The 20,585-nt window shown below is 36.4% G+C and overlaps 1 protein-coding gene and 1 non-coding gene across 2 annotated transcripts in view; one reads left to right on the top strand and one right to left on the bottom strand.

The window, feature by feature from the left end:
• LOC107194047 overlaps positions 1–17,342 on the bottom strand; it is a 98,888-nt gene extending 81,546 nt beyond the window's left edge. The window contains exon 1 of the mRNA XM_015583611.1: positions 17,269–17,342. Within this exon, the coding sequence (XP_015439097.1) occupies positions 17,269–17,339 (71 nt within the window). The 5' untranslated portion in view covers positions 17,340–17,342. The remainder of the gene's footprint in view (positions 1–17,268) is intronic.
• Positions 7,076–7,147, top strand: Trnam-cau. The gene has a single exon. It is a non-coding gene; the product is annotated as a tRNA-Met (tRNA).
• Positions 17,343–20,585: the final 3,243 nt, after the last annotated feature.

Genomic DNA, 20,585 nt, shown 5'->3' on the forward strand with positions numbered 1-20,585 from the left:
CGAGCCCATTGACACCTTCAAACGCTATGTGCATAATTATGCACATGCTATTTAAAAGATTTTTTAATAGTACTTACAATCAACTTTTTTAAAATTGTTGATGGTTTTCTAATACTGGTAAGAGTTGTGAACATCACCTAAAATTAACGCGGCTGTGTATTCGTTGGTTCCTGGAATATTTAATAATTCAGTCACCCAGGAGAAGATATTCGCAGGTAGATAAGGTTATGTCATAAAAATTGTTGTCATTACAAAGCACAACAATTTGTTTTATATAATCGTAAACAATACATAAAGGAACATCAAAAAAGAAATATATAATACTGTTATACAATTAATTTCATGTGTGACTCTTGAAAGGATTTGTGCATAATTAAATATGTACATTTCTTTTTTTTACAAATAATAAAGAGAAACTAAAACGATTTGTGGAATCTTATTTGACCCTAAATAGAGTAAACTATGTAAAAACATTTTGTTTATCCTGTAGAATTAATTCGACACTGAAGGGGTTAAGGAGGTTAGAGTCTATGTAAATCCAAAAATTATAAAAATGAGTTTATTATACAATGCGGAACCATATTATATTCTAGTGATGAAATTGGTTTATGATTTTTTATCTTAAATGTAATAAATGTGGATATACCCAAGGCGAAGATTATTTCTTACATTGTAGTGAAAATGGACTTACACTACCGTTCATAAGTATTGGGACAGCTAATCTACACGAGGAAATTGTGATATTTCATAAATTATATATTTCAAGCCACTCTTATTACTTCATAGTAACATAAGCGCTATTCATCGAGCTTTAATGTTCCCTAAAAAATATTTATTTTATGGCGTTCAGCAATTCCGTAATGCATTGTAACATTTAGTGCATATTCGATAACTGTCCTAATATTTTTGAACGAGAGTATATGCATAAACTAACGGTTACATTATCATGATATTAACACGCTGATTGTCATAACGGCTATCGATCACCAATATTATCGAATTACAAGAAGAACATTGAACTTCTAAATAATAACATGTATAATCTGCACAATGTGTCCAGTAGCATGACACAGTGAACGTGTTAAAAAATCGTTTCTATCAGACAATTAGTAAATATATTGAAAAACCTTCAGTAATTTCTGTGCTGTATAAATAATAATAGCTATTCCATAGTATGCACGATGCGTCTGACGTGAGCACTGTTGCCAACAAACGTGGTTACCACCTCAATTCGTGCTCAGAGGAAAGTGGACCAATTAAGCGAGTTTTGTCCCGGGAGAGGAAACTAAGTTCCGAAATACCATTAGGTATATTAATGTGCTTTCCTACTTTAGGTCATTCCGGGTCAGGAATGTTGGATGCGAACTCGGGGGCCGGCTGTATTCTTTTATAGTACGCAGAATCCCATATAACAACGGAATATCGGCCATTGTGCAAGTTAGTGGAATTATCTTCTACGTTAGCCGCTAATAAACTATGTACGACCGTCATTTCACGGCTAGCCCATGTCAGACGTGACTGAAAATTTTTAACAGTTGCTGGAAATTCATTGGTACTTTTAATGAGAACCAATTCACAATTAATTTAACGCAAAATTTAAAGACACTGATTCGACATTTCTATAGAGGAAGTTCTATTTTATGAAATGAATGATCCATTTTACGAGGATCATTGCGTCTTGTCGAGTATAATATTAGTAAGTGATTGATAGATATTGTTTTACTGAATAGGATGAAAAGTTAAGTTGTATTATACTGAATACAAGAATTTTTAGTTTAATGTACTGAAGATTAATATTCAGTGAACTGTTAAAAAAAATTGTTAATTCATCAGGCAATACATTGTTCTGAATATATTAGTTTAAACCAATTCAGCCTTTCCAGAAACACTGAAACACAAAATGCGTACATCTAACTTCAGTTTCATATTGAGATTCGATGGCCATATTTTTTGTTTTGGCGTGTTTTTCATGACTTGTTTCTTTATTGAAATACTACGGTTTTGAAATAGGATGTTTCAATTGAACAATGCTGTTGAATAGATCGGAACATTCTTTTCTGTTTCTAAAAAGTTGGTCCTTGAATATGTTAAAGCGACGTGGTAATTACACAGTAGAAATTGATAAGACTGTTCTGTGAAATGCAGTCGCAAAGGTTGACGTAATAGTTACGAACGAGGAAATTATGCTTCGAAAAATGGACAAAAAAGGATGCACAGTTTACCCGGTACGTGTCAATTTCCTTTCAAACGAAGCGAAGATGGGTTAATGGTAATCTAGGAAATTGTTCCCCTTTTACGGGTGTTCGTAGCGGGCGGATCCATATCAAAACAGGAATTCATCGATGAATTTTATTAAACGGATCAGACATGGAATTTCATTAAAGCTCGTCAGGGGAAAATGTAAGGGAAGTGGCCGAGCTCTCGTTATCCAGGCTTTTCACTTGTTGCGTTCAAACGGGCCATGAAATTCCCGAAACTGGCAGTACGAACGTGTAGAAAAAGAATACAATATGAAAGAAAACAAGTGCACTTTCAATATTTGAAAATTTCTATTCATACTGCTTGATCTTACACAAACGAAAATTGAATTCCCATAGCATTAATACCTTTTATTATTTCCTTATTGATATATTCACCGAAATGTTGTCTCAAAAATTTGATTACGTTGTGTCGCTGTATTTACAATAATGGAATATTTACAGTAAAACTGCAGACTATACTGCAGAGAATGTAAATATATACTGTTATACCACTTCAGTAAATGACTGTTAAAAATTTAAATCAAGCAAAATCTCAATGGAACTAGTAACAGTATTTCTATTCGGAAATTTATTACTTTCAAGTGAGGTACGATTAGATACGGAGCCATGTTGCTTAAGTCGTACCTTTTACTCTATATCATAAAAAAGTCTAGAACGAATTAATTTGTGCGCGACAAAAGTTGCAACATCCAATAACAGGTATCTTAAACATCAAGCTGCAGTGCCTAGTATTAACTTGTGTGAAAATTAATGTTAAATAGGACATATAACGTGAAATATCTTCTAGCTCTAACTTTTGTAAATTCTACAAACACAAATACGTATAAATATTTGCAGATTAATAATAACAATAACTCATGAAAATACTCGAAGCAATGTTCCGATTGTAGCTATTAGAGTATCCGCAGGAAATTCTGAATCACATTCATACTTCATGGGAACGCTATGTCCAGATCAAGGGCATCAAACGAAGTTATCGTGTCGTGTTTTGCGGTTGCCGATCACCGCGTATCGTCGTTCAGTGATGAAATATTAGCTACACATCGGAATGATTGCAACGGACCTGTCAATTCTGCCGGAAGTAGTCTTCATTCGTTATCCGTGCAACGAATCGATGCTGGGCTTGCAGGCTAGCCTGTTACCGAACTTGTCCTATGATCGTTCGTTCGATGAAATACATGAATTAATGCAGCGTTAATTTCAAGCGGCCACCAGCTTTGAGTTGGTAATCACGTGTATGAATATTAATAACATTTCGCGTAATTAAATATTGGTGGAAATGTCGAGTGGTCCGAAAACGGAAGGAAAAGCTTCGTTCACGGGCTTAATCAAATGCTAATCGATTATGTCGTGTAAGTTTTCAATTATTAGTCACTAGTTTTTGCGTTGTGTTTCTTTTAGATTGTTTAAATGAATTTATAATAAAATTCTGAGACTGTAGTATAATATTGTAAAAAGGTCGGAGTTTAACTAAAAACATTATAAGAATTCTAACGCTATTTCATTTATTCAGGATATAAGAACGTTGAATGGAATGCTCGTTGGTTTATACTACTCAATAATATTTAAAGTTTTCTATATGATAATACTTCCTGGCAATAGGAATTCCTGAATGTATACTTTTACTTTTTTTTGCCAAACACGATATTTGTTTTCCACGAAAATAAAAAGCATATGTTTTCTTACTATTATTCGTCATTAATTTCCAAAAGCATACACAATTTTTATTAAGTATTAGAGAAATCAGATGTCATCAATTATATAGGCAATATTGTAATCCATTGAAGAAAGTTCAGGAATAGCCATTGCTACTCTTATTATTTTATGTGATATACAGTCATACGAAAAAGTCCAACGCAAATTGTACTTAAAAATTCTATTCTATTTGCCGTTTGTAAATTTAAATGAATGTCTGTATCGTTTTCAAGTATTTATTGACTACGTCGGTGAATAATTAATTATCCACACACCCATAGACTACCATCAGGAAATTAATTAATTACTGAAGTGCCGATTCGACAGCGTCATTCGTTGAAATTTTAACTCTGAAACCGCTTATAATATTATTAAATCCTACTACAGAATTAATTGCTTATGTAAATACACTTTAACCAAATTTCCATATAATATTCACGTAAATAAAGAAACAATTCATTCTCGAATTTCAATTGACGTTCAATAAACGGATACTTAACATTAACATTTAATAGTGATGCGGTGTACTTGTGATAAGCTCACGATTAACCACTGCTCGTTGGTAAATTAATACCGCGGAGCTCGTTGGAAAGATGGTTTGGTGGTGTGTGGTAATACATATGTGTTTTAAATGATTGACACAACTTAGTAACACACTTAGGCATTAATATAAACTTAACAATGTGATGTACAGTACCTGACAAAAGTATTTGTACACCCTTTAAAACGGAACAACTTTTTTAAAATTAGTACAAATGACTTGAGTTCTTTTGTGAAGTTAAGGACAGTAGTTTACTAAATGATGTGTAAAAAAAATTGAAAAAGTTGCAATTGGTCGGAATCGCGAAGAAAATAAAAGGTCGTTTTTTACAACTTTTTAATCTGAGGCTATAATGAAAATTTAATAAATACATATCAAAGATTTATGTTAGTTATATACATTTTGAAAATTTCATCAAAATCAGTTCAAGTTATTACATGCTATTTCGCAGCATATCGTTTTGAATGGTTGCCACGACTCACGTTGCTGTATTCATCGGAAAAAAGTCCAAGATAATCTTAATCTACTTAAAAGTGGCTACCTTTTGAACTACTATGGAGCACAAAAAAAGATTTTTTAACGAAATGGCAGATATGTGAAGTAAAAATTCATTAAATTTGCAACTTCTTCAGGCGATAAAAAAGCTATTGCAGATATTGACATTTCACAAGATAACGAGACGTCTATTTTATATATATGTCAAAGCTGAAGTAGATTGGTTAACTCATTATTGAGATATCGTGACAGTCAAGTTGGAAAACATACATCGTTCTCTTAAAATCGTTATAACTTTGTCATTTCAATGAATTGAAGCATATCACTTTGGGAACACATTTTCAAGCCATTATACTTTAAAAAAATACAATTTAAAAAACGATTTTTTGACCTCCCGGATAGGAATACACCTTAAACTAAAAAAAGAAAAGTAATCGATTTGACGCGTGTCAATTATTTTTTTCGCAAGAAATACACACCCCTCCCCCCTCAGTCGCACCCATGAATCTCCAATCACTCTATGAGTTCTAGCCGCACTAAATTCTCTGACGATCCGATATCATCCGGATTACTCAGACAACGCAGGAAAAACTTTCCCGGGACGTGACCGCATTACGCGGTACGTGTGAATGAAAATTCGTCATTCGACCGTCGAGGAAAAATGCATCGTTCCTATCGGCGGCCGCCGCGATTACTGGTATTCCCCTTGACGATTTATCATCCTTGGCGAATTAGAATTCCACTGGCGTAAACCCGTCTCCACGGAGACGCACCTGCGAAACCGGTCGACAAATTTCGAACGACCCGGTACGTCGACAAGCAACGCTGTCTCGCGGATAATAGTGCGTGCCGGTGACGTTAATTATGTTCCACCCTTGGTTTGCAAGTATAATTTTTTTAAATGTCCCACCGTTGCCGCGTACATGCATGCGTATTAAAATATAGCTTAAGATGCAAATTTATTTGACCGTTCCCGGAGAAGGGGTTGAAACGATTTGCATCCCCCCACCCCAAGGTCGACGGAATGAAACGGACGAGTTGCGACGATTACGATCGACCGTTAGGCGCGGGGGAGGATCGATTCGGTTCCAGTTATTCGTCCGCGGGAAAGACGAAAATCGGTGAATTCGCGACGGTGGCGCCACCTTCGACCGAAAAGGATGACGGGAGGAAAGGATTGACGGGTACATTAAAGCCTGTTGGTACCGCGATGGCTTGGAGCTTTGGGCGTCGACTGAGAATATTAAGTGGCGCTTTCAATGTATCCCGTTTGACTTTGTACGGAACTACGGCTTTGATTTATTTATTCGTCTAACGGGTGACGTTAGACGCCTAACAACTGGTGTACGTTGGATGCCTTTACTTGATGTTTTTGGTTCGAATATGTGTTGCAACGTTAAAGGTTGTTTGATGAACGATTCAAGATAGATTTTCACAATCTGCCGATAATTCAGACGGTTACTTGTTGAAATATTCTTTAACATATTCGGTACTAGGTGTCACATACCCTACCGACCAAAGTATGGGACCGGGTCTGATAATAATTAAGGAAAGAAAAGAATATTCTACAAAGATTTGATAAAAGTAATGTGCTAACCGTTAATTTAGCTGATTGGAATTAATTAATATGTTGTGTGGTATATTGCAAATCTTTAAGTATCCAATTACACGAACTTTGTGGATATTTTATACAAAACTGTGGTGGTCACAAGAAAAGTTTAAATTGATAGTTATTTTTTATTCGACTATAAATGTTACGGTCGTGTGATTAATTCTCTGGAAAGTCATGTGCATTCATCGTTGAAATATATGAGAAGGATAATAATAAATCTAAGTTTCACCTGTAATAACAATAATGAAAATAAAGTTTTAATAAAATTTAATTTAAGAAAAAAGAAATGTAATTCCTGTAAAAATAGTTGCACATAAAGTTAAGAATGGTTAATTACAAGGATTACTTTCAATTAAAAATCATTTGTCTTTGTCTAATTACGTCATAGACAGTATTGTGAAAAATGTTGCACGTGAACTACATTTAACAAAAAAATAATATATAAACAGAATTAGGAAAACCTATCACAACAGCAGAGTGGCGCAGTGGAAGCGTGCTGGGCCCATAACCCAGAGGTCCGTGGATCGAAACCACGCTCTGCTAAGAAAGGATGACATTATTTTTAATCTTGTTATTTTAAATAATACCAGATTTATAAATTAATAATTGCCTGAAAATCTTATTACTTTTGCGAAAAGAACAGAACTTATTATGTTTCGATAAAAAGAAGATAATTCACTTTTAATAATGTTTTTCAGTTTAAATATAGTATAGTCTAAAAAATAATAATTAAAAACTTTTCGTACGTTTTATACTGAAATGTTTTATAATCACTGAGTCAAACAGATTTTATTCTTTTTATCCACAGATTATTAACATTTCACTAGACTGCGGATTTTATGCATTTGTAAAAATGCACATTGCAAATATGTTCATAAGGATTACTATTGATTTCACTTTACTTTGAATCTGATAAAACCTTCAATAAAGGCAACAAATCTTTGACATAATTTCAATTCAGTAAATCAACCTATAAAACTTTTAATATGCATAGCGATCCTCGGTCCATATATCACGTTTATTATTACCGTAACTATTTAATGCTTTCTTGAGATAATTCGTTATGCAGTATACAATTACATTTCCTACAGAAGACATACATAATCGATTAGGAAGATTATGAGTACCGAGCAATCTTCAAATATTCACGATACAAATCACAAATGAGTATTACATCTAAAATTACACTGACAACCATCGTACCAAGTCATAATATGAAGATAGAAAGAGGACGACCTATTATTCTGAGTGAACTGAATGTTAAACTATTTCAGGATTCATTAGAGAAGCCGGAAGATTCTCCACTTCTCGTCGATACCCATCGATTCAAAATTTCGCTTGCGCTGCAACGTTTCGCCATTATGATCATCTTCCAATATTTCCTGTTAAATTACATTACAAGATCTGATCACAAAGTTCCAAGACTTTATGCATATATCATTTATTATTAATCTTAACAATAATTGCATTAAATTGATATCTTCTTCTTAATCATTTTGGGATCATTTTATCCTACTAGGGAGGGATCATATGACCCCAAACACCCAACTCACATTCAGTGGTTGAATATAACATCAACTTAATACATGCGGTAACGAAACATTAATTAACCTATTATTGAATTGTGGTTAAATCCGCGCAAGAAGCAGCTGTCACATTAAACCGTTTATGACAAAAGATACACAACATTGAAAAAGACCTTATCTTAGATAAATAGCAGTAATTTTAAATTTTTCTTGTGGACAACATACAGAGCACTTTCACATCGCACTTCGAGCAACAATTAATGACGTGCGGGGAGAACTATTGTAGAACGATTCATCAGTTCAGAACAGCAATCATTTTACCCCGAAGGATCATTTTAGACACTTTTCCTGTAATTATTGTTAAGATTAACACTAAATAATTTATACACCATGTCTCCCATCTTTTTAATAAGACCTTCTTCTACGTCTCGATTCAATGAACGAGGGGAGAACAAAACACGAGGCTGAAAAACAGAGAAGAAAAACAAGAAGATTCACGAGGAGAAACAACAAGAAGAATCACGGCGATGAACAACACGAAGAATCGCAGCGGAGAATAAGAAGAGGGGAAAAGTGTCCGCGGGAATCTTTCCGCCAAGCGTTCCCTCCGACGATTCTTTCGACGTCGAAGCGGCCAGCCACGCGCATTTACCGCGAAACTCTCGAAAACCCCGGCATTGTTCCCCGGTGGAAACTATTACAGTCACTTTTGCGGTCGTTCTTTTCAACGACAGACGGGGGGAGGAATGATGGAGAGGGGTTGGAACTGTCATCCACCGGTCTGGATGACGGAAAATTACGTCGCGGTGGAATCATCAAAAAAGTGGCGTCGGTTCAGAGGAGATGGAAAAGCCTCGGCACTCAATGGACACGCGAAAATCGTCGGTGAACTTGCCTACCTCCGTTGCCAGTCCGGAGGAAAAAGACGAAGAAAAGGGCTGTGGAAAAAAAAGAGGGGAACCGTGTTGGCGAAAAGGGAAGGATAGAAGAGCCCCCAGAAGGCGGGGGTGTCGTGGAGGCGCGGGCAGACTTCATTCGCAAAAAGGGCTATCGACGTTTTCCCACGACACTATCTGTCGCAGACGTCTCACGGATAATGCATCAGCCCTCGCGAAATATGTTTCCCAGCTTTGTCTCGTTCGTGGTGTCGTGCAACAGCCGCTTTTCACATCCAGGAGTTGTCAAGAGTAGCCTCACCTGTCTTCCTTCGATGGTCTCCGATATGGGCACAATGGTCCGGAATCAAAATTTAGTAGTTCATACGCTTATTTAGCTCCAGTAATACAAAATTTAGAAATTTTATTCCAATAGAAATGGATAAACGAACAAATTTTTGTTAATTTTAGGAATCCTTTTCGACGATGCGATGATTCATTCAACATTGTTCTCATCTTCATGAAAGTCGGAATTTGTTTTCTATTTTTGACTGGCTGGGAAAATATTTGACACGTATTTTTTTGTAGCTGTTGACATTCACCCCTAGGGGGTGAAAACAGCCATCGAAGTCGTGGGTCCAAAATACATTTTCTTTAATATCTCGAAAACTATTCGACTAAGAAAATATATCTGTTAACAAAAATTGTTTGATTTTTAATAATAAAAATAACTACTTACGTAGTTCTTGGAGAAACTAAAACTAAAAAATAATTGTTTACACAAATTAGTATTTCGAAATACTACTTAAGCAGTTATTTTTATTATTAGAAAACACACAGCTTTTGTTAACTAATATCTTCTGCAAGTCGAACATTTTGCGAGATATTAAGGAAAATGTATTTTTCATCCACGACTTTAAGGGGCTGTTTTCACCCCCGATGTAAATTTCAGCAGCTATAAAAAATACGTGTCAAATATTTTTCAAAATACTACCTCTGTATTAAACTACATTAAAATCGGCGTATTACAGAATGTTCCTTGTGAGATTGATACCATCCATGGTCAATAATAAGTTGATGCGAGTTTTTTGGAAGATAAAAGAAACTTGCTTTTTACTTCTAAATTTGATTTTGGACCACTGTGCTGTGGGGAGACACTCGGGAAATTTCGATCGAGTTACCTTGCCACGAAATCGAATACTCTTCTATTTTTTGTTTTTGCTGGCGGAGGTGGTGAGTGTAGGGAGAGATTCGATCGACGAGAAGCAGGATTTCGTGAGAGTTCCGATGTTCGCGGATTCGTCTTTTTGCGGGTCGCGTGCACGGCGAGGACGATAACGTCCTTCGTGTCCGCGCAGGGAATGGAAGAATTTATTAGAGTATTTCAGTCTGAGGCGGGCTGAGATGAAAAGTAACTATTTTTGTAAGGACACCGCCGGAAACGACTGTTGCGGTTCATTCACGGTAACTTTTATACGAATATCATTGTTTCGGTGCAAGAAGATCTTATAAATGGCTTGGTAATCATTAGACTGCGGATTTTATGCATTTATAGAATAACCGATCATCTAAAATTCACGAGAGTAAGAAGTTGTAGAGAAACTATTCAGGTTTTCTTTTTATTTCGGACCCACTGAAACGTTTAACGGGCCAAATAAAATTTTTATAACATTCTATGTTTGCGTAAGCATCCACAGTCTGGTAATCATCTATGACTCTAAGTGAAGAATATTTGTATGTAGTTAAAGAAATATCTGCTCAATTTATATGTAAGAATATCAAAAAGTTTGCGGAATGAGGCTGCCATTTTGTTTTACGAAGTCACAGTGTAAAGACAACGATTTTCGGAGTAAAGTGACGTGTTGTTTACTGAATTTTATTTGAATACTTGATTTTATACTGTCCAATTGCGCTTGTTTTTGTAAAGTTTCTTTTTAAATAATGGAAAATCTGATTTTCGAGATAGGTGCAGACATCAATTTTTAATAAAACTCGTTTATTATAAAACGAGTGACCACCTTACTCTTCTCTAAGACGCACTGTCTGTAGTTAACAATATCTTTTGTGAACTCACTTTAGTGACAATATCTGGAATATTATTTGACGACCGGCAGTACGAAATTTCGTTAAATAACATCCAAGCATTAGACAAAAGGTATTACTGTCACTACTGGTTTGTTATTTATCGTAAACAAACACATTGTTTATTAGAAAAAATGTTTTAAATAATCTTAAAACTACTACAAGTTCTTGATTTTATGAAAACAAATTGTTTGTACAAAATACTAAAAGAGTTAAGTGAACGGTTTAACTGCTTAGCTGTGGTATTGCTTTTTACAAGTGTGTAATTAAATTGTGTCGCTAGAACAATTCGATGACGAGTATACTCGCCGAACACAGAGTATGTGCAGCTGCTGTGAAATTGAATTAAATTCAAAAATCAATAAATCTATCGTTTAAATTTATTCATATTATTTACATAACTTAAACATTAATAACTGTCTCATTAAACAAATATATTTAGCAAGATGATGTAAAAAGAACGATTCAAGTCAAGTAGTCTCAAAATATTCTAAAATGTCTAAAATTTACAAATATATTTTAGTTTTCACAAAAATTTTGAATGTAAACAACAAATGATAACTACTTTTATAGCAATTGAATATATTCGTCATTGCATAAAAATTTCCATTTCTTCATGACGAATATATCCGTCATTACATAAAAAATTGCCATTTCTTCATGACGAGTAGGTATACTCGTCATTCACAGTTAAGACGTTAACGTTTAAATAGTACTAGCAAGTTCTGTTACCATTAGATTTAATAAGAGGAATGAAGCTCTAAAGAAGAGTCAGACTTCGAATTAGTCGAACGGTTAATTAAAAAGGGTGATATAATACGCATCGATTTCCTCGTATCCTGCCTCGAAAAATGCCATGGTCATGTTTACGTATCGTGACGGACAGAATAGCTCGGCCGGTGATTTCACTGTCCCGTGGCCGGCAGCTGTGCTAGCGAGACAACTTCGCCTTGTCCCAAGATGTCCCCCCCCTAGCTAAATGACGTGACGTTCTAAAGCCGACAATTTCACGAATACGTCTGACGGACAATGGGGTACGTGCGTCTGATGAAGAGGACAGCTGCCCCGTGTACAAGCAATTATTTTCATCGTTCGAAGGGACGCCGTTTAAACGAGATTTCGTTCATCCATGCCATTATTCCCTTCGCGAGATTTATTTATTACCGTTGTTCCGCTCCACGTGAAATATTTATGCAGCCTGCCCGTGCGATTTCGATATTGTTATAATAATAATTATTCACCGCTCGTGATTGAGGCTTTCGGACAGCTGACAGACAGTCCGACGTTTGATATAATTAGAGTGATATTTAATTATGTAAATTTTGAGATTCTGATAATATTTCTGTTTGTAATTAGACTGCGAATACTGATGAAAAGTATGAACTAGATGATTATTCTAGGAAATTAGAATAAAGATTGAAGTCTGTATTTTACTATCGTTTGCAGTCTAACCAGTACATTTCAGTAGGTAATTTTAAATAGTTAATTGACCCGTGTACTCGCCAAAACGATTAACTATACACAAATATAGCGAAATAAAATGTAAGAATGTAAAACAACCGAATGCTTTCACACGAAAATTTGAAAAAAAAAACGAAAAAGTTGAGTTGGTCACTTTGGTCTGAGAATGCGGCTCAATTGTAACAGAAGTAGAGTAATGTCTCGATGAGAGCGACGTACTCGGATCCGCTTCGGAGCACTCATAGCAAGGCGGTATGGTTCTCAGCCCCTTATAAATTTGTTTTTTACCCGAAGCTGAGCCTCTGCTTAGCTTCTGTTTACTCTGATTTCATTGATTTTGAAGGGGGACCTCCCACCCCTCCCCAAAGTGGTGGAAATAACGCCGTTGTTCGTGTCGCAGTCATCGAGGAATCACTGTATTCTAACCACCTATTTCTATGATAATTAAAATGTAGTATAAAGAGAATATTATTAAACATTTTATTTCCAAAATGTGGTATTTCGTCTTTTTAAACAACCCAACGATCTTCTAAATATTCCCAAAGTGTAAAACGTTTATTCCTTGTGAACCATTGCAGTACTATAAAAATGATCAAAACTAAACTAAAACAACCCTTAACTAAAATCGTCTAATTCGATAAGCTTACAAATTGTTCAATATTTACAAACAAATTTTCAAACAAATTACATTCTACAGCAACAACATGCAAAACAAATATGACATAAAATAGCCGCAAGAGATAAAATTTTACAATAAAATACCGAAGAGGAACGAATCCCAGTAAGTATCTAGAAAATATCAGTTTACCACCATGGAACGCAGTTTCCGTGAACGCCTGAATTTTTATATTTCAAGTAGGTATATGTATATATATATATATATATTTTTTTCTGCTATATTACCACGACACACGCATCCCTCGAAATGTCGAAACGGTTTCCAGCAGTGCGAATATTTTTTTTTTCATTCCGAGAGTTGTTCCCCATTCGGTAACAGGAGACGCGAAGTATTTAACCAAAGCGAAACCATTTTCGGTGGACGCAGCGATCAGCCAGAGTTCTGCACCAGAGACGTTTTATTCCCGTTTAAACGTTTTCACGTGGGGGGAGGGGCTCGGAAACAGTCGGGACAACTGTTGCCAATGATCCGACTCACGTAACGATACCCCCGCGATGGATTATAAAGTATGAATTACTCGTTTATGAACGTTTAGACAACAGCGTCTATATTAACACTAGCAGAGCCACGATTATTCGATTTTCCTATTCACGCAGATTCATCCGACGCGTTTGCAAAAAAAAAAAAAAAAAAACACCGCACTCGCGCGGAACATTTAAAATAAAAGGTCGATAATTTCGGGCTTTGCTTGAACCGGCATATTTTATTCATTCGTGCGTATATAGTTTAATACCACGCGATACCAGCCGTTCCAATATTGCGTTTCACAGCTTGAAAACATTGAAAGCCCTATTAGCAACATATTACGCGTTTCCTGTTGTTTTGTACCGAAATGTTTGATGCATTACATGAAAATTTATAAAACGACCGTACGCAACGGCAGTCGTCACTGAGAGTTCGAACATTAATGGCGTGTAGTTTCGATAAATCTATCGGAATTCGAAGGATGGAAATAAACGATGTTCAATGGATTCTGTCTATGTCGTTAACGGATCGAAATATTGCGTATTTTTAAGGACACTGGTTTTTCATTATAACAGAATGTAAAAGATGTATTTTTCTAACAGAGCTTTCGTTTAATTGGGCCAACCTTGTTTCGGAATTTCAGTGCTTTCATCCGAGAAAGATCAAATTTTCACACGATAAAACGTGTCACGTATATCTGTTAACCCTCCAATAAAAGGATCCTTCCCGTATAAAATCCCCACGCTTTTTCCCGTAATTACTTTCTTTTTTTTTTAATGATTTTGCGGCAATGACCAAAAGGATCGTAAACTGGAATGAAAAATTTTTACGTTCCAAATTCACGATTTATTCACCGTAATCGGAGCGCATACATATAAATTCTGTGTCCTGAAAAACGTATTTAATAAATATTCACACTCGAACGGAATTGTTTCGCACCTTGGAAATAAATCATCGACGGATTTCTTCGACGGTCGTTCCACCGTCATCGAAAAGTGAAATAACGAGAAAAAAAAAGAATCGACGGCTTCCGAGGGTTGTTTTTTCGGCGTTAACGCGGCCCGCCTGAAATTTCGAAACGGCCACGAACCGTTGGAAAATTCATTTCCCCTCCCCCCGTCGCGAAATATTCCACGCGAAAAGCGGCGGATCGTTAAATTTTAACAGTCCCGTTTTACTACCGTTTTATATTAGCGGCTATCTCGACCACGCCGGAATACAACCGTGTTCACGCCCGGCCACCGAAACACACTGTCCCCTCTAAACAATCGGTGTTTCGGTCCATTTTGCTCGCGGACTTTAACAGTTCCCGGAGTTCGCCGCCCAGCGCCTTCTTCGGCCGGCAGATCGTGAAGCCAGATGACGCGATAGGAGATGTCTCGGTTTTCACTGCGGAAACGCCAGTGGGAATTCTGAGCTTCGCGACAGAATGCCGCATCTCGAGCAATGAACAGAGAACTTTATCTGCGTTTTAATAACGATAAGTCGCTGAAGAACCACATTAGTAATACGTGGGTCATTTGAAAGTGGTCAGGAAGTTGTGTTGGAAATACAATTTGTATCATTTTTAAAATATCTCCTATGTTTTAATATAATACCATTTAATTTTTTATATACTATACGCCTCTAGAGTGGCTTCATGCTAAGTCATTTTTTTGAAACTATACGCTACTATGCAGTAAATCCTTGATGAGTGTTTGAAGGCTCCTCGGCACTGAACATTAAATATTTCCTAAACTAATGGCTATATGGGGCTGCAACAAATATCATTGGTTTCAGAATTCCAAGCTCTATTCAAACTCTATCCAGATAGCAAACTTTATCTTCCAAGATCTATCATCGTGCTAAACCTCATTAAAAAGTCAGTGTTACACCTGAGGAATTCTTCTTGACAACATTGAGGAGCCTTGGAACACTCATCGAGGATTTACTGTAGTGGGTTTCCTCTAACAATAAGTGACACTTGGGAACAATACGCCACTATAGTGGCTCACTTGATTATCTACTGTTGAAAATCGTGTATATTATTTGTTTTAAAACATGGCTAAATGCATAGTGGAAAGAATATAACACTGTTCACGGTACTAACGTCGTTTACGTGTAGTCCGTGGTAAAGCTGTTTGTTAGAAATATTAGTCCGAGGCCTTCGACTTTTAGAACTACACTCGTTCAGAGTTCTGGAGGATGATTAGAAGCCGAGTTACAGCATCCAAAGTGACAGTACATTTTGTCCACGGAATGGAAAATGATCGTGGAACTTGGACCAAAGAATGAACTTTAAATCTGGTCTGAAACTAGTCAAAACGTTTTCCGTCGATAAAATTCGAATGTACCCAAACAATGTAATCCAGTGAACTGCAGTCTTTCATCTCTAATCCCGAAAAATCATACGAATCCCTAAAAACCTCAATTTCAACTCTGTAAAGCGGCGATTTAGCGCTACGCGGCACTTTCCAACCGATGTTTCGCGTCGGCTTAATCACCCGGAATGCTAAACAATCGTTGCGCACGGTGGGATTAACGCGTGATTATCGTTGTTTCATCTCTGGGCCGCGAGTTTCGTCGGAGGTGGGGGCTGAGAGTCCCGCGCAATTTCATGGTCACGTACGTCGCGTAAAACACGTTTTCAGCACGTCGCCGACGCCTCGGCTAGAAGCTCAACGCGCCGGAGCCAGTTATATCGAGTTTAGCATTTGTTTGGCGCTGTTCTTAAGGCGATTCACGGGTTCAGTCGAGTGGGGAGGGGGGTCGGCGACGACAGGATAAAGCAGCGGCCCTTCAAATAAAACGCGACTTCTCTCCCCGTCTACCGAGCCGAAGATTTATGCGCGGCTTGCGACCAACTTTCCCGTCTAAGACGCGATCCGTAAGGTACGGGCCGGCTGCCAAGTCTCGCGCGACATTAGAGATTTCAGGAACACAGGAGAAGAACGACATTTTTCATCGGTACTCCAAACGACACAATCGACACTCGCCATGCCAAGTTTCAGACTGGATCATGCGTCCTGTGGATATTATCCTCCCCTCCCATCCCTTCCCGCCGACGCACGGTGATTCAAAATCACGAATTAGCTGTTCACATGCTAAAAAATTGATGTCCTCATATCGATGTTTATGGTATGTCTTTCGCTTTATAAATGTCTAGTGATTTAGAAAACTGTGTAATTAATGAAATTTGTTAAAAATTCTGATTAGAACGAGCATTTAAAGTTGAACATTTTCTGAATCCTATTTTACCCAAAAAAATTGCTTTATATTTGCCTGAAGAACCTATTTGATGCAATGTTTTCAATTTTTTTTTGAAATAATTAGTATTTCCTTATTTTGAAGGTGCACTTTGAATTGAGAAGCATTGTTTATAGTTTATTGAAAAAAATAATACTTAATGAACTAAAGACAATCGTCTAAGTTTCCTATAATTGACGAGGGATATATTTTTAGTCCCAAGTAGTCCTGCATTTTTGCAAAGTAGGTGATGGTTACTTATTATTGTACCGTGATGGGTCTTATTTTTGTAGCGCTTATTTTGAAATGATACTATTCGATCTACCATAATTTAGCTAGCGATCAACTCACCAATCGTTGCCAGTTTTGGTGACATTTTGTCGTTTACGTCCAGTTTGGTGAGGTTTCGGTTCGGCCACCATGTTGACATCTGAAAAAAAGAGAAAAAGAAGCAATAAATTTTGTACGCGTATTAATATGTGAAATTGAAAATTTTGTTGCTGTGTATCTTCTGCATGTGAACACTCTAATTGTGATTGCAAAAAATAACCCAAATTGAATTAGTTCAGAAAGTGCAACAGAAAAAAAAATAGATTCTTTGAAAGGTCTAGAGGAGAATTTCTTAACCCTTTAACGATGTTTGACGAATATACTCGTCACGAGAAAATGACCACTTTTCGGGCAATGGCGAGTATACTTGTCATGTGAAAAAATAAAATACCTTCTGCGATAAAAACTAAATTGTTGTAAAAATTAAGAAACACATTTATTAGATTAAAAGAATAAAATGCTATAAGATTTTTATATATGTGAACTGGTTCTATGTTCTTTAATTACGAATTTTTAAGTTTGTATTAATAATATTTGTTATATTAATGAATTTTGGAACAATAAAATTATTAGTTTTTTTCAAATAAACTAACTCGTAGTATTAGCCATTTTGTTGCAATTTAATTACAGTGTACTCTAACTATATTGCCACTAAACATATTGCCATGGGCGGCACTCCCCCTTCACACGTACTTTCGAGCACACAAATTCGTTCTGCCACCACATTGCGTACGCCCTACAGTCACAAGCATGGCAATATAGTTAGAGTCCACTGTAAAATATACAGTAGGTGCACTTTCTCTGTGTCTGACGACTATATTCGTCAACGATTTTAATTACGCCCGCATATATACACTTCCAAAACACAAAGCCACCGTTAAAGGACTAAGCTATACTTTTCCTCATTATTCGAAACTCTTGATTCAGACAGGAACATTCGCTCGTGTCTACAAACAGTACACGTTCTCCGAGCCATTCTATCACGTGTGCGAGACTGTTTAGTCCCATCGTGAACGTAAAAACTCGTCGCGCGTGTTCGCGATACTACGGAAATCCGCCGTGTTCATAATGGCCGGCGCAAATTAATAAAGCGCGCCGTTCCAAGGGGGCTCAACGTGTCCGCAAACAGTTATTAATTTCGTCCCTTTGCGGCGCGTTCCAGTATCGTGCTATAGGGTGGGATAATGGATGCGTTCGAGTGATCAGACCAGTTGAGCCGTTATGTCAGCGAAATATCCTTTCTTCCTAGCGGAGACGACGGGAGAGATGAGAAAAGGCCACTCCGCGTCGCTCTGAATAGCCTTCGCGGACTTAATTCCAGGACACACTTCTGGCGCGGTATAATATCGAACTTGTGGAAGCTGAGTTATCAATTATCTTGGTTACTATTCCTTAGATTACTTAGATACGGTTGGTCGTTTAAATCGAAGTTGATCAATTTTTTATAGGAATTTAAAACGAGCAAATTTTAGTTTAACACATTCAGCACCACGTTGGTCACCGGTGACCGACATGTTATACGAATTTAAATGTAACATAATACTGTTGGCGTGAATGGAAAATCCGAATAGTCCGAAATAGTCACGTCTAGTCAGCAAGCCAGACAAGGCGATCTTTGGGAATTTTTTTTTTAAAGTTAATGGACTTTTTTAAATACCTAACATTTTACTCAAAAATACATATGTATATTGTGTAATTTATTGTGGTCGTTTTTTGTACCAAAATATTAAAAATTAATTTAATAACAGCCATATTCTCAAAAGCGGTTTTGTTAAATGCGCTTTGCGATGAGCACGATTTCTCGGAGCTGAATCATCTGAAATTAACATTTGAAAAAGATTCAGTTAACATATGGTTTTATTTTGTAGGTGAAGGAATAGTTTTTTTGTAACGAAAACTCTTTTATTAATTCACGAAGAACGAAAAGTTTATGCACCGAACAACCCTATTTTTGCGTTAAACGGCTGCCATTTTGTCCAGAATCAATTTTTTGAAACACCATTGGTTCACCTATTAAATAAAATCATATACTAACAAAATCTTTTTGAATTTTTAATTTCAGTAATTCCCACTCCGAGAAATCGTGCTCACCGCAAAGCGCATGTAAAAAAACAGCTTTCGCAAGAGTAGCTGTTACTCATTTATTTTTTATTATCGTGGTACAAAAAAACTGAAATACGTTGTACAATGTATGCATTTTTCAATAAAGTATTAGTTGTAAGAAAAAGTCCATTAGTTTTTTCCAACAAAATTCCTAGGCATCGCCTTTTTTTGGCTTGCTGACTAGGCACGAGCCCGTTAAGTATTACAAGTTCTTTCATTCTTTTGGCATTTGAATTATCATTTCTGTATAAAATAAACTTTTATAATATTGTTTAATTGGTTGTTAGGAGGTCTATACTCTATACTGCAGACTACAGCGTGTTATCGATTTATTAATGCCACCATTTCTATAAAAAAAAGGTTTATAATGCTCTTTAACAAATTTCATCATGCTATGGATATTTACTTAAAATATTAATATAAACAAAATGGCGGTTTACTTTGGACCTTTGTTCGATGCAGCCTCTTTCCTTTATCAAAGATCGTCTTCCGGTATGATACGAGCAACCCTTACCGCGGAACTGTAAACATTACCTGGTTGGTTCTGTATCACAGAAAATGATGATTCTCTGCTGACAGCGAGTACAAACATAATCTTAGACATGGCATTAGCTGACTCTAGTGGGTGTGTAGCCGCTACGAAACATGACACAGGACCCATCCTTTGTGTAACCTAACTAAACACGTCGTGCAAAGCTGCGAAACTGTGCTCAGAACGCGACAACGCTAAAAGTCGCTTCGATTGTCTTGCTACCTTGTCAGTTACCCTCAGAAATTGTTTGCATACCGGTTGCATTAAATAAGCTAGTTTTTATAAGATTCATTTCGCGTATTGACATTTTAAGCCAGCATGGGCTCTTTTTCGATACGAATGAGAATTATTGATCGGTGTAAAATGATTTATTGTAAGGGTCTGAATAAGTTGAATTGTTTATTCGTCAATACTGTTCATTTTGATGATGACTAGGTATATTGAAAATTTAAATTATTAGCTCTAGAATATCATGTGTAACAAAATTTTCTGAAAGATGCATTAGGGTATGTAGAGTGTTCTGAAGTTAAAGGATAAAATTTTATCAATATCTTCTGCGGGTAGAAAGAAGAAAAATATGTCGGAAATGTTGGTGCAAATATTTTAGTGAAAAATTACAACGAATGTTTTCACTACGATGGTAATAACAATTTCTGCTACGTTCACTGACAAACGCATTCTTGGTTTCTGTACAAGCTGATAT

The sequence above is a fragment of the Dufourea novaeangliae genome, unplaced genomic scaffold (assembly GCF_001272555.1).
Source record: "Dufourea novaeangliae isolate 0120121106 unplaced genomic scaffold, ASM127255v1 scaffold21, whole genome shotgun sequence".
Lineage (NCBI taxonomy): Eukaryota > Metazoa > Arthropoda > Insecta > Hymenoptera > Halictidae > Dufourea > Dufourea novaeangliae.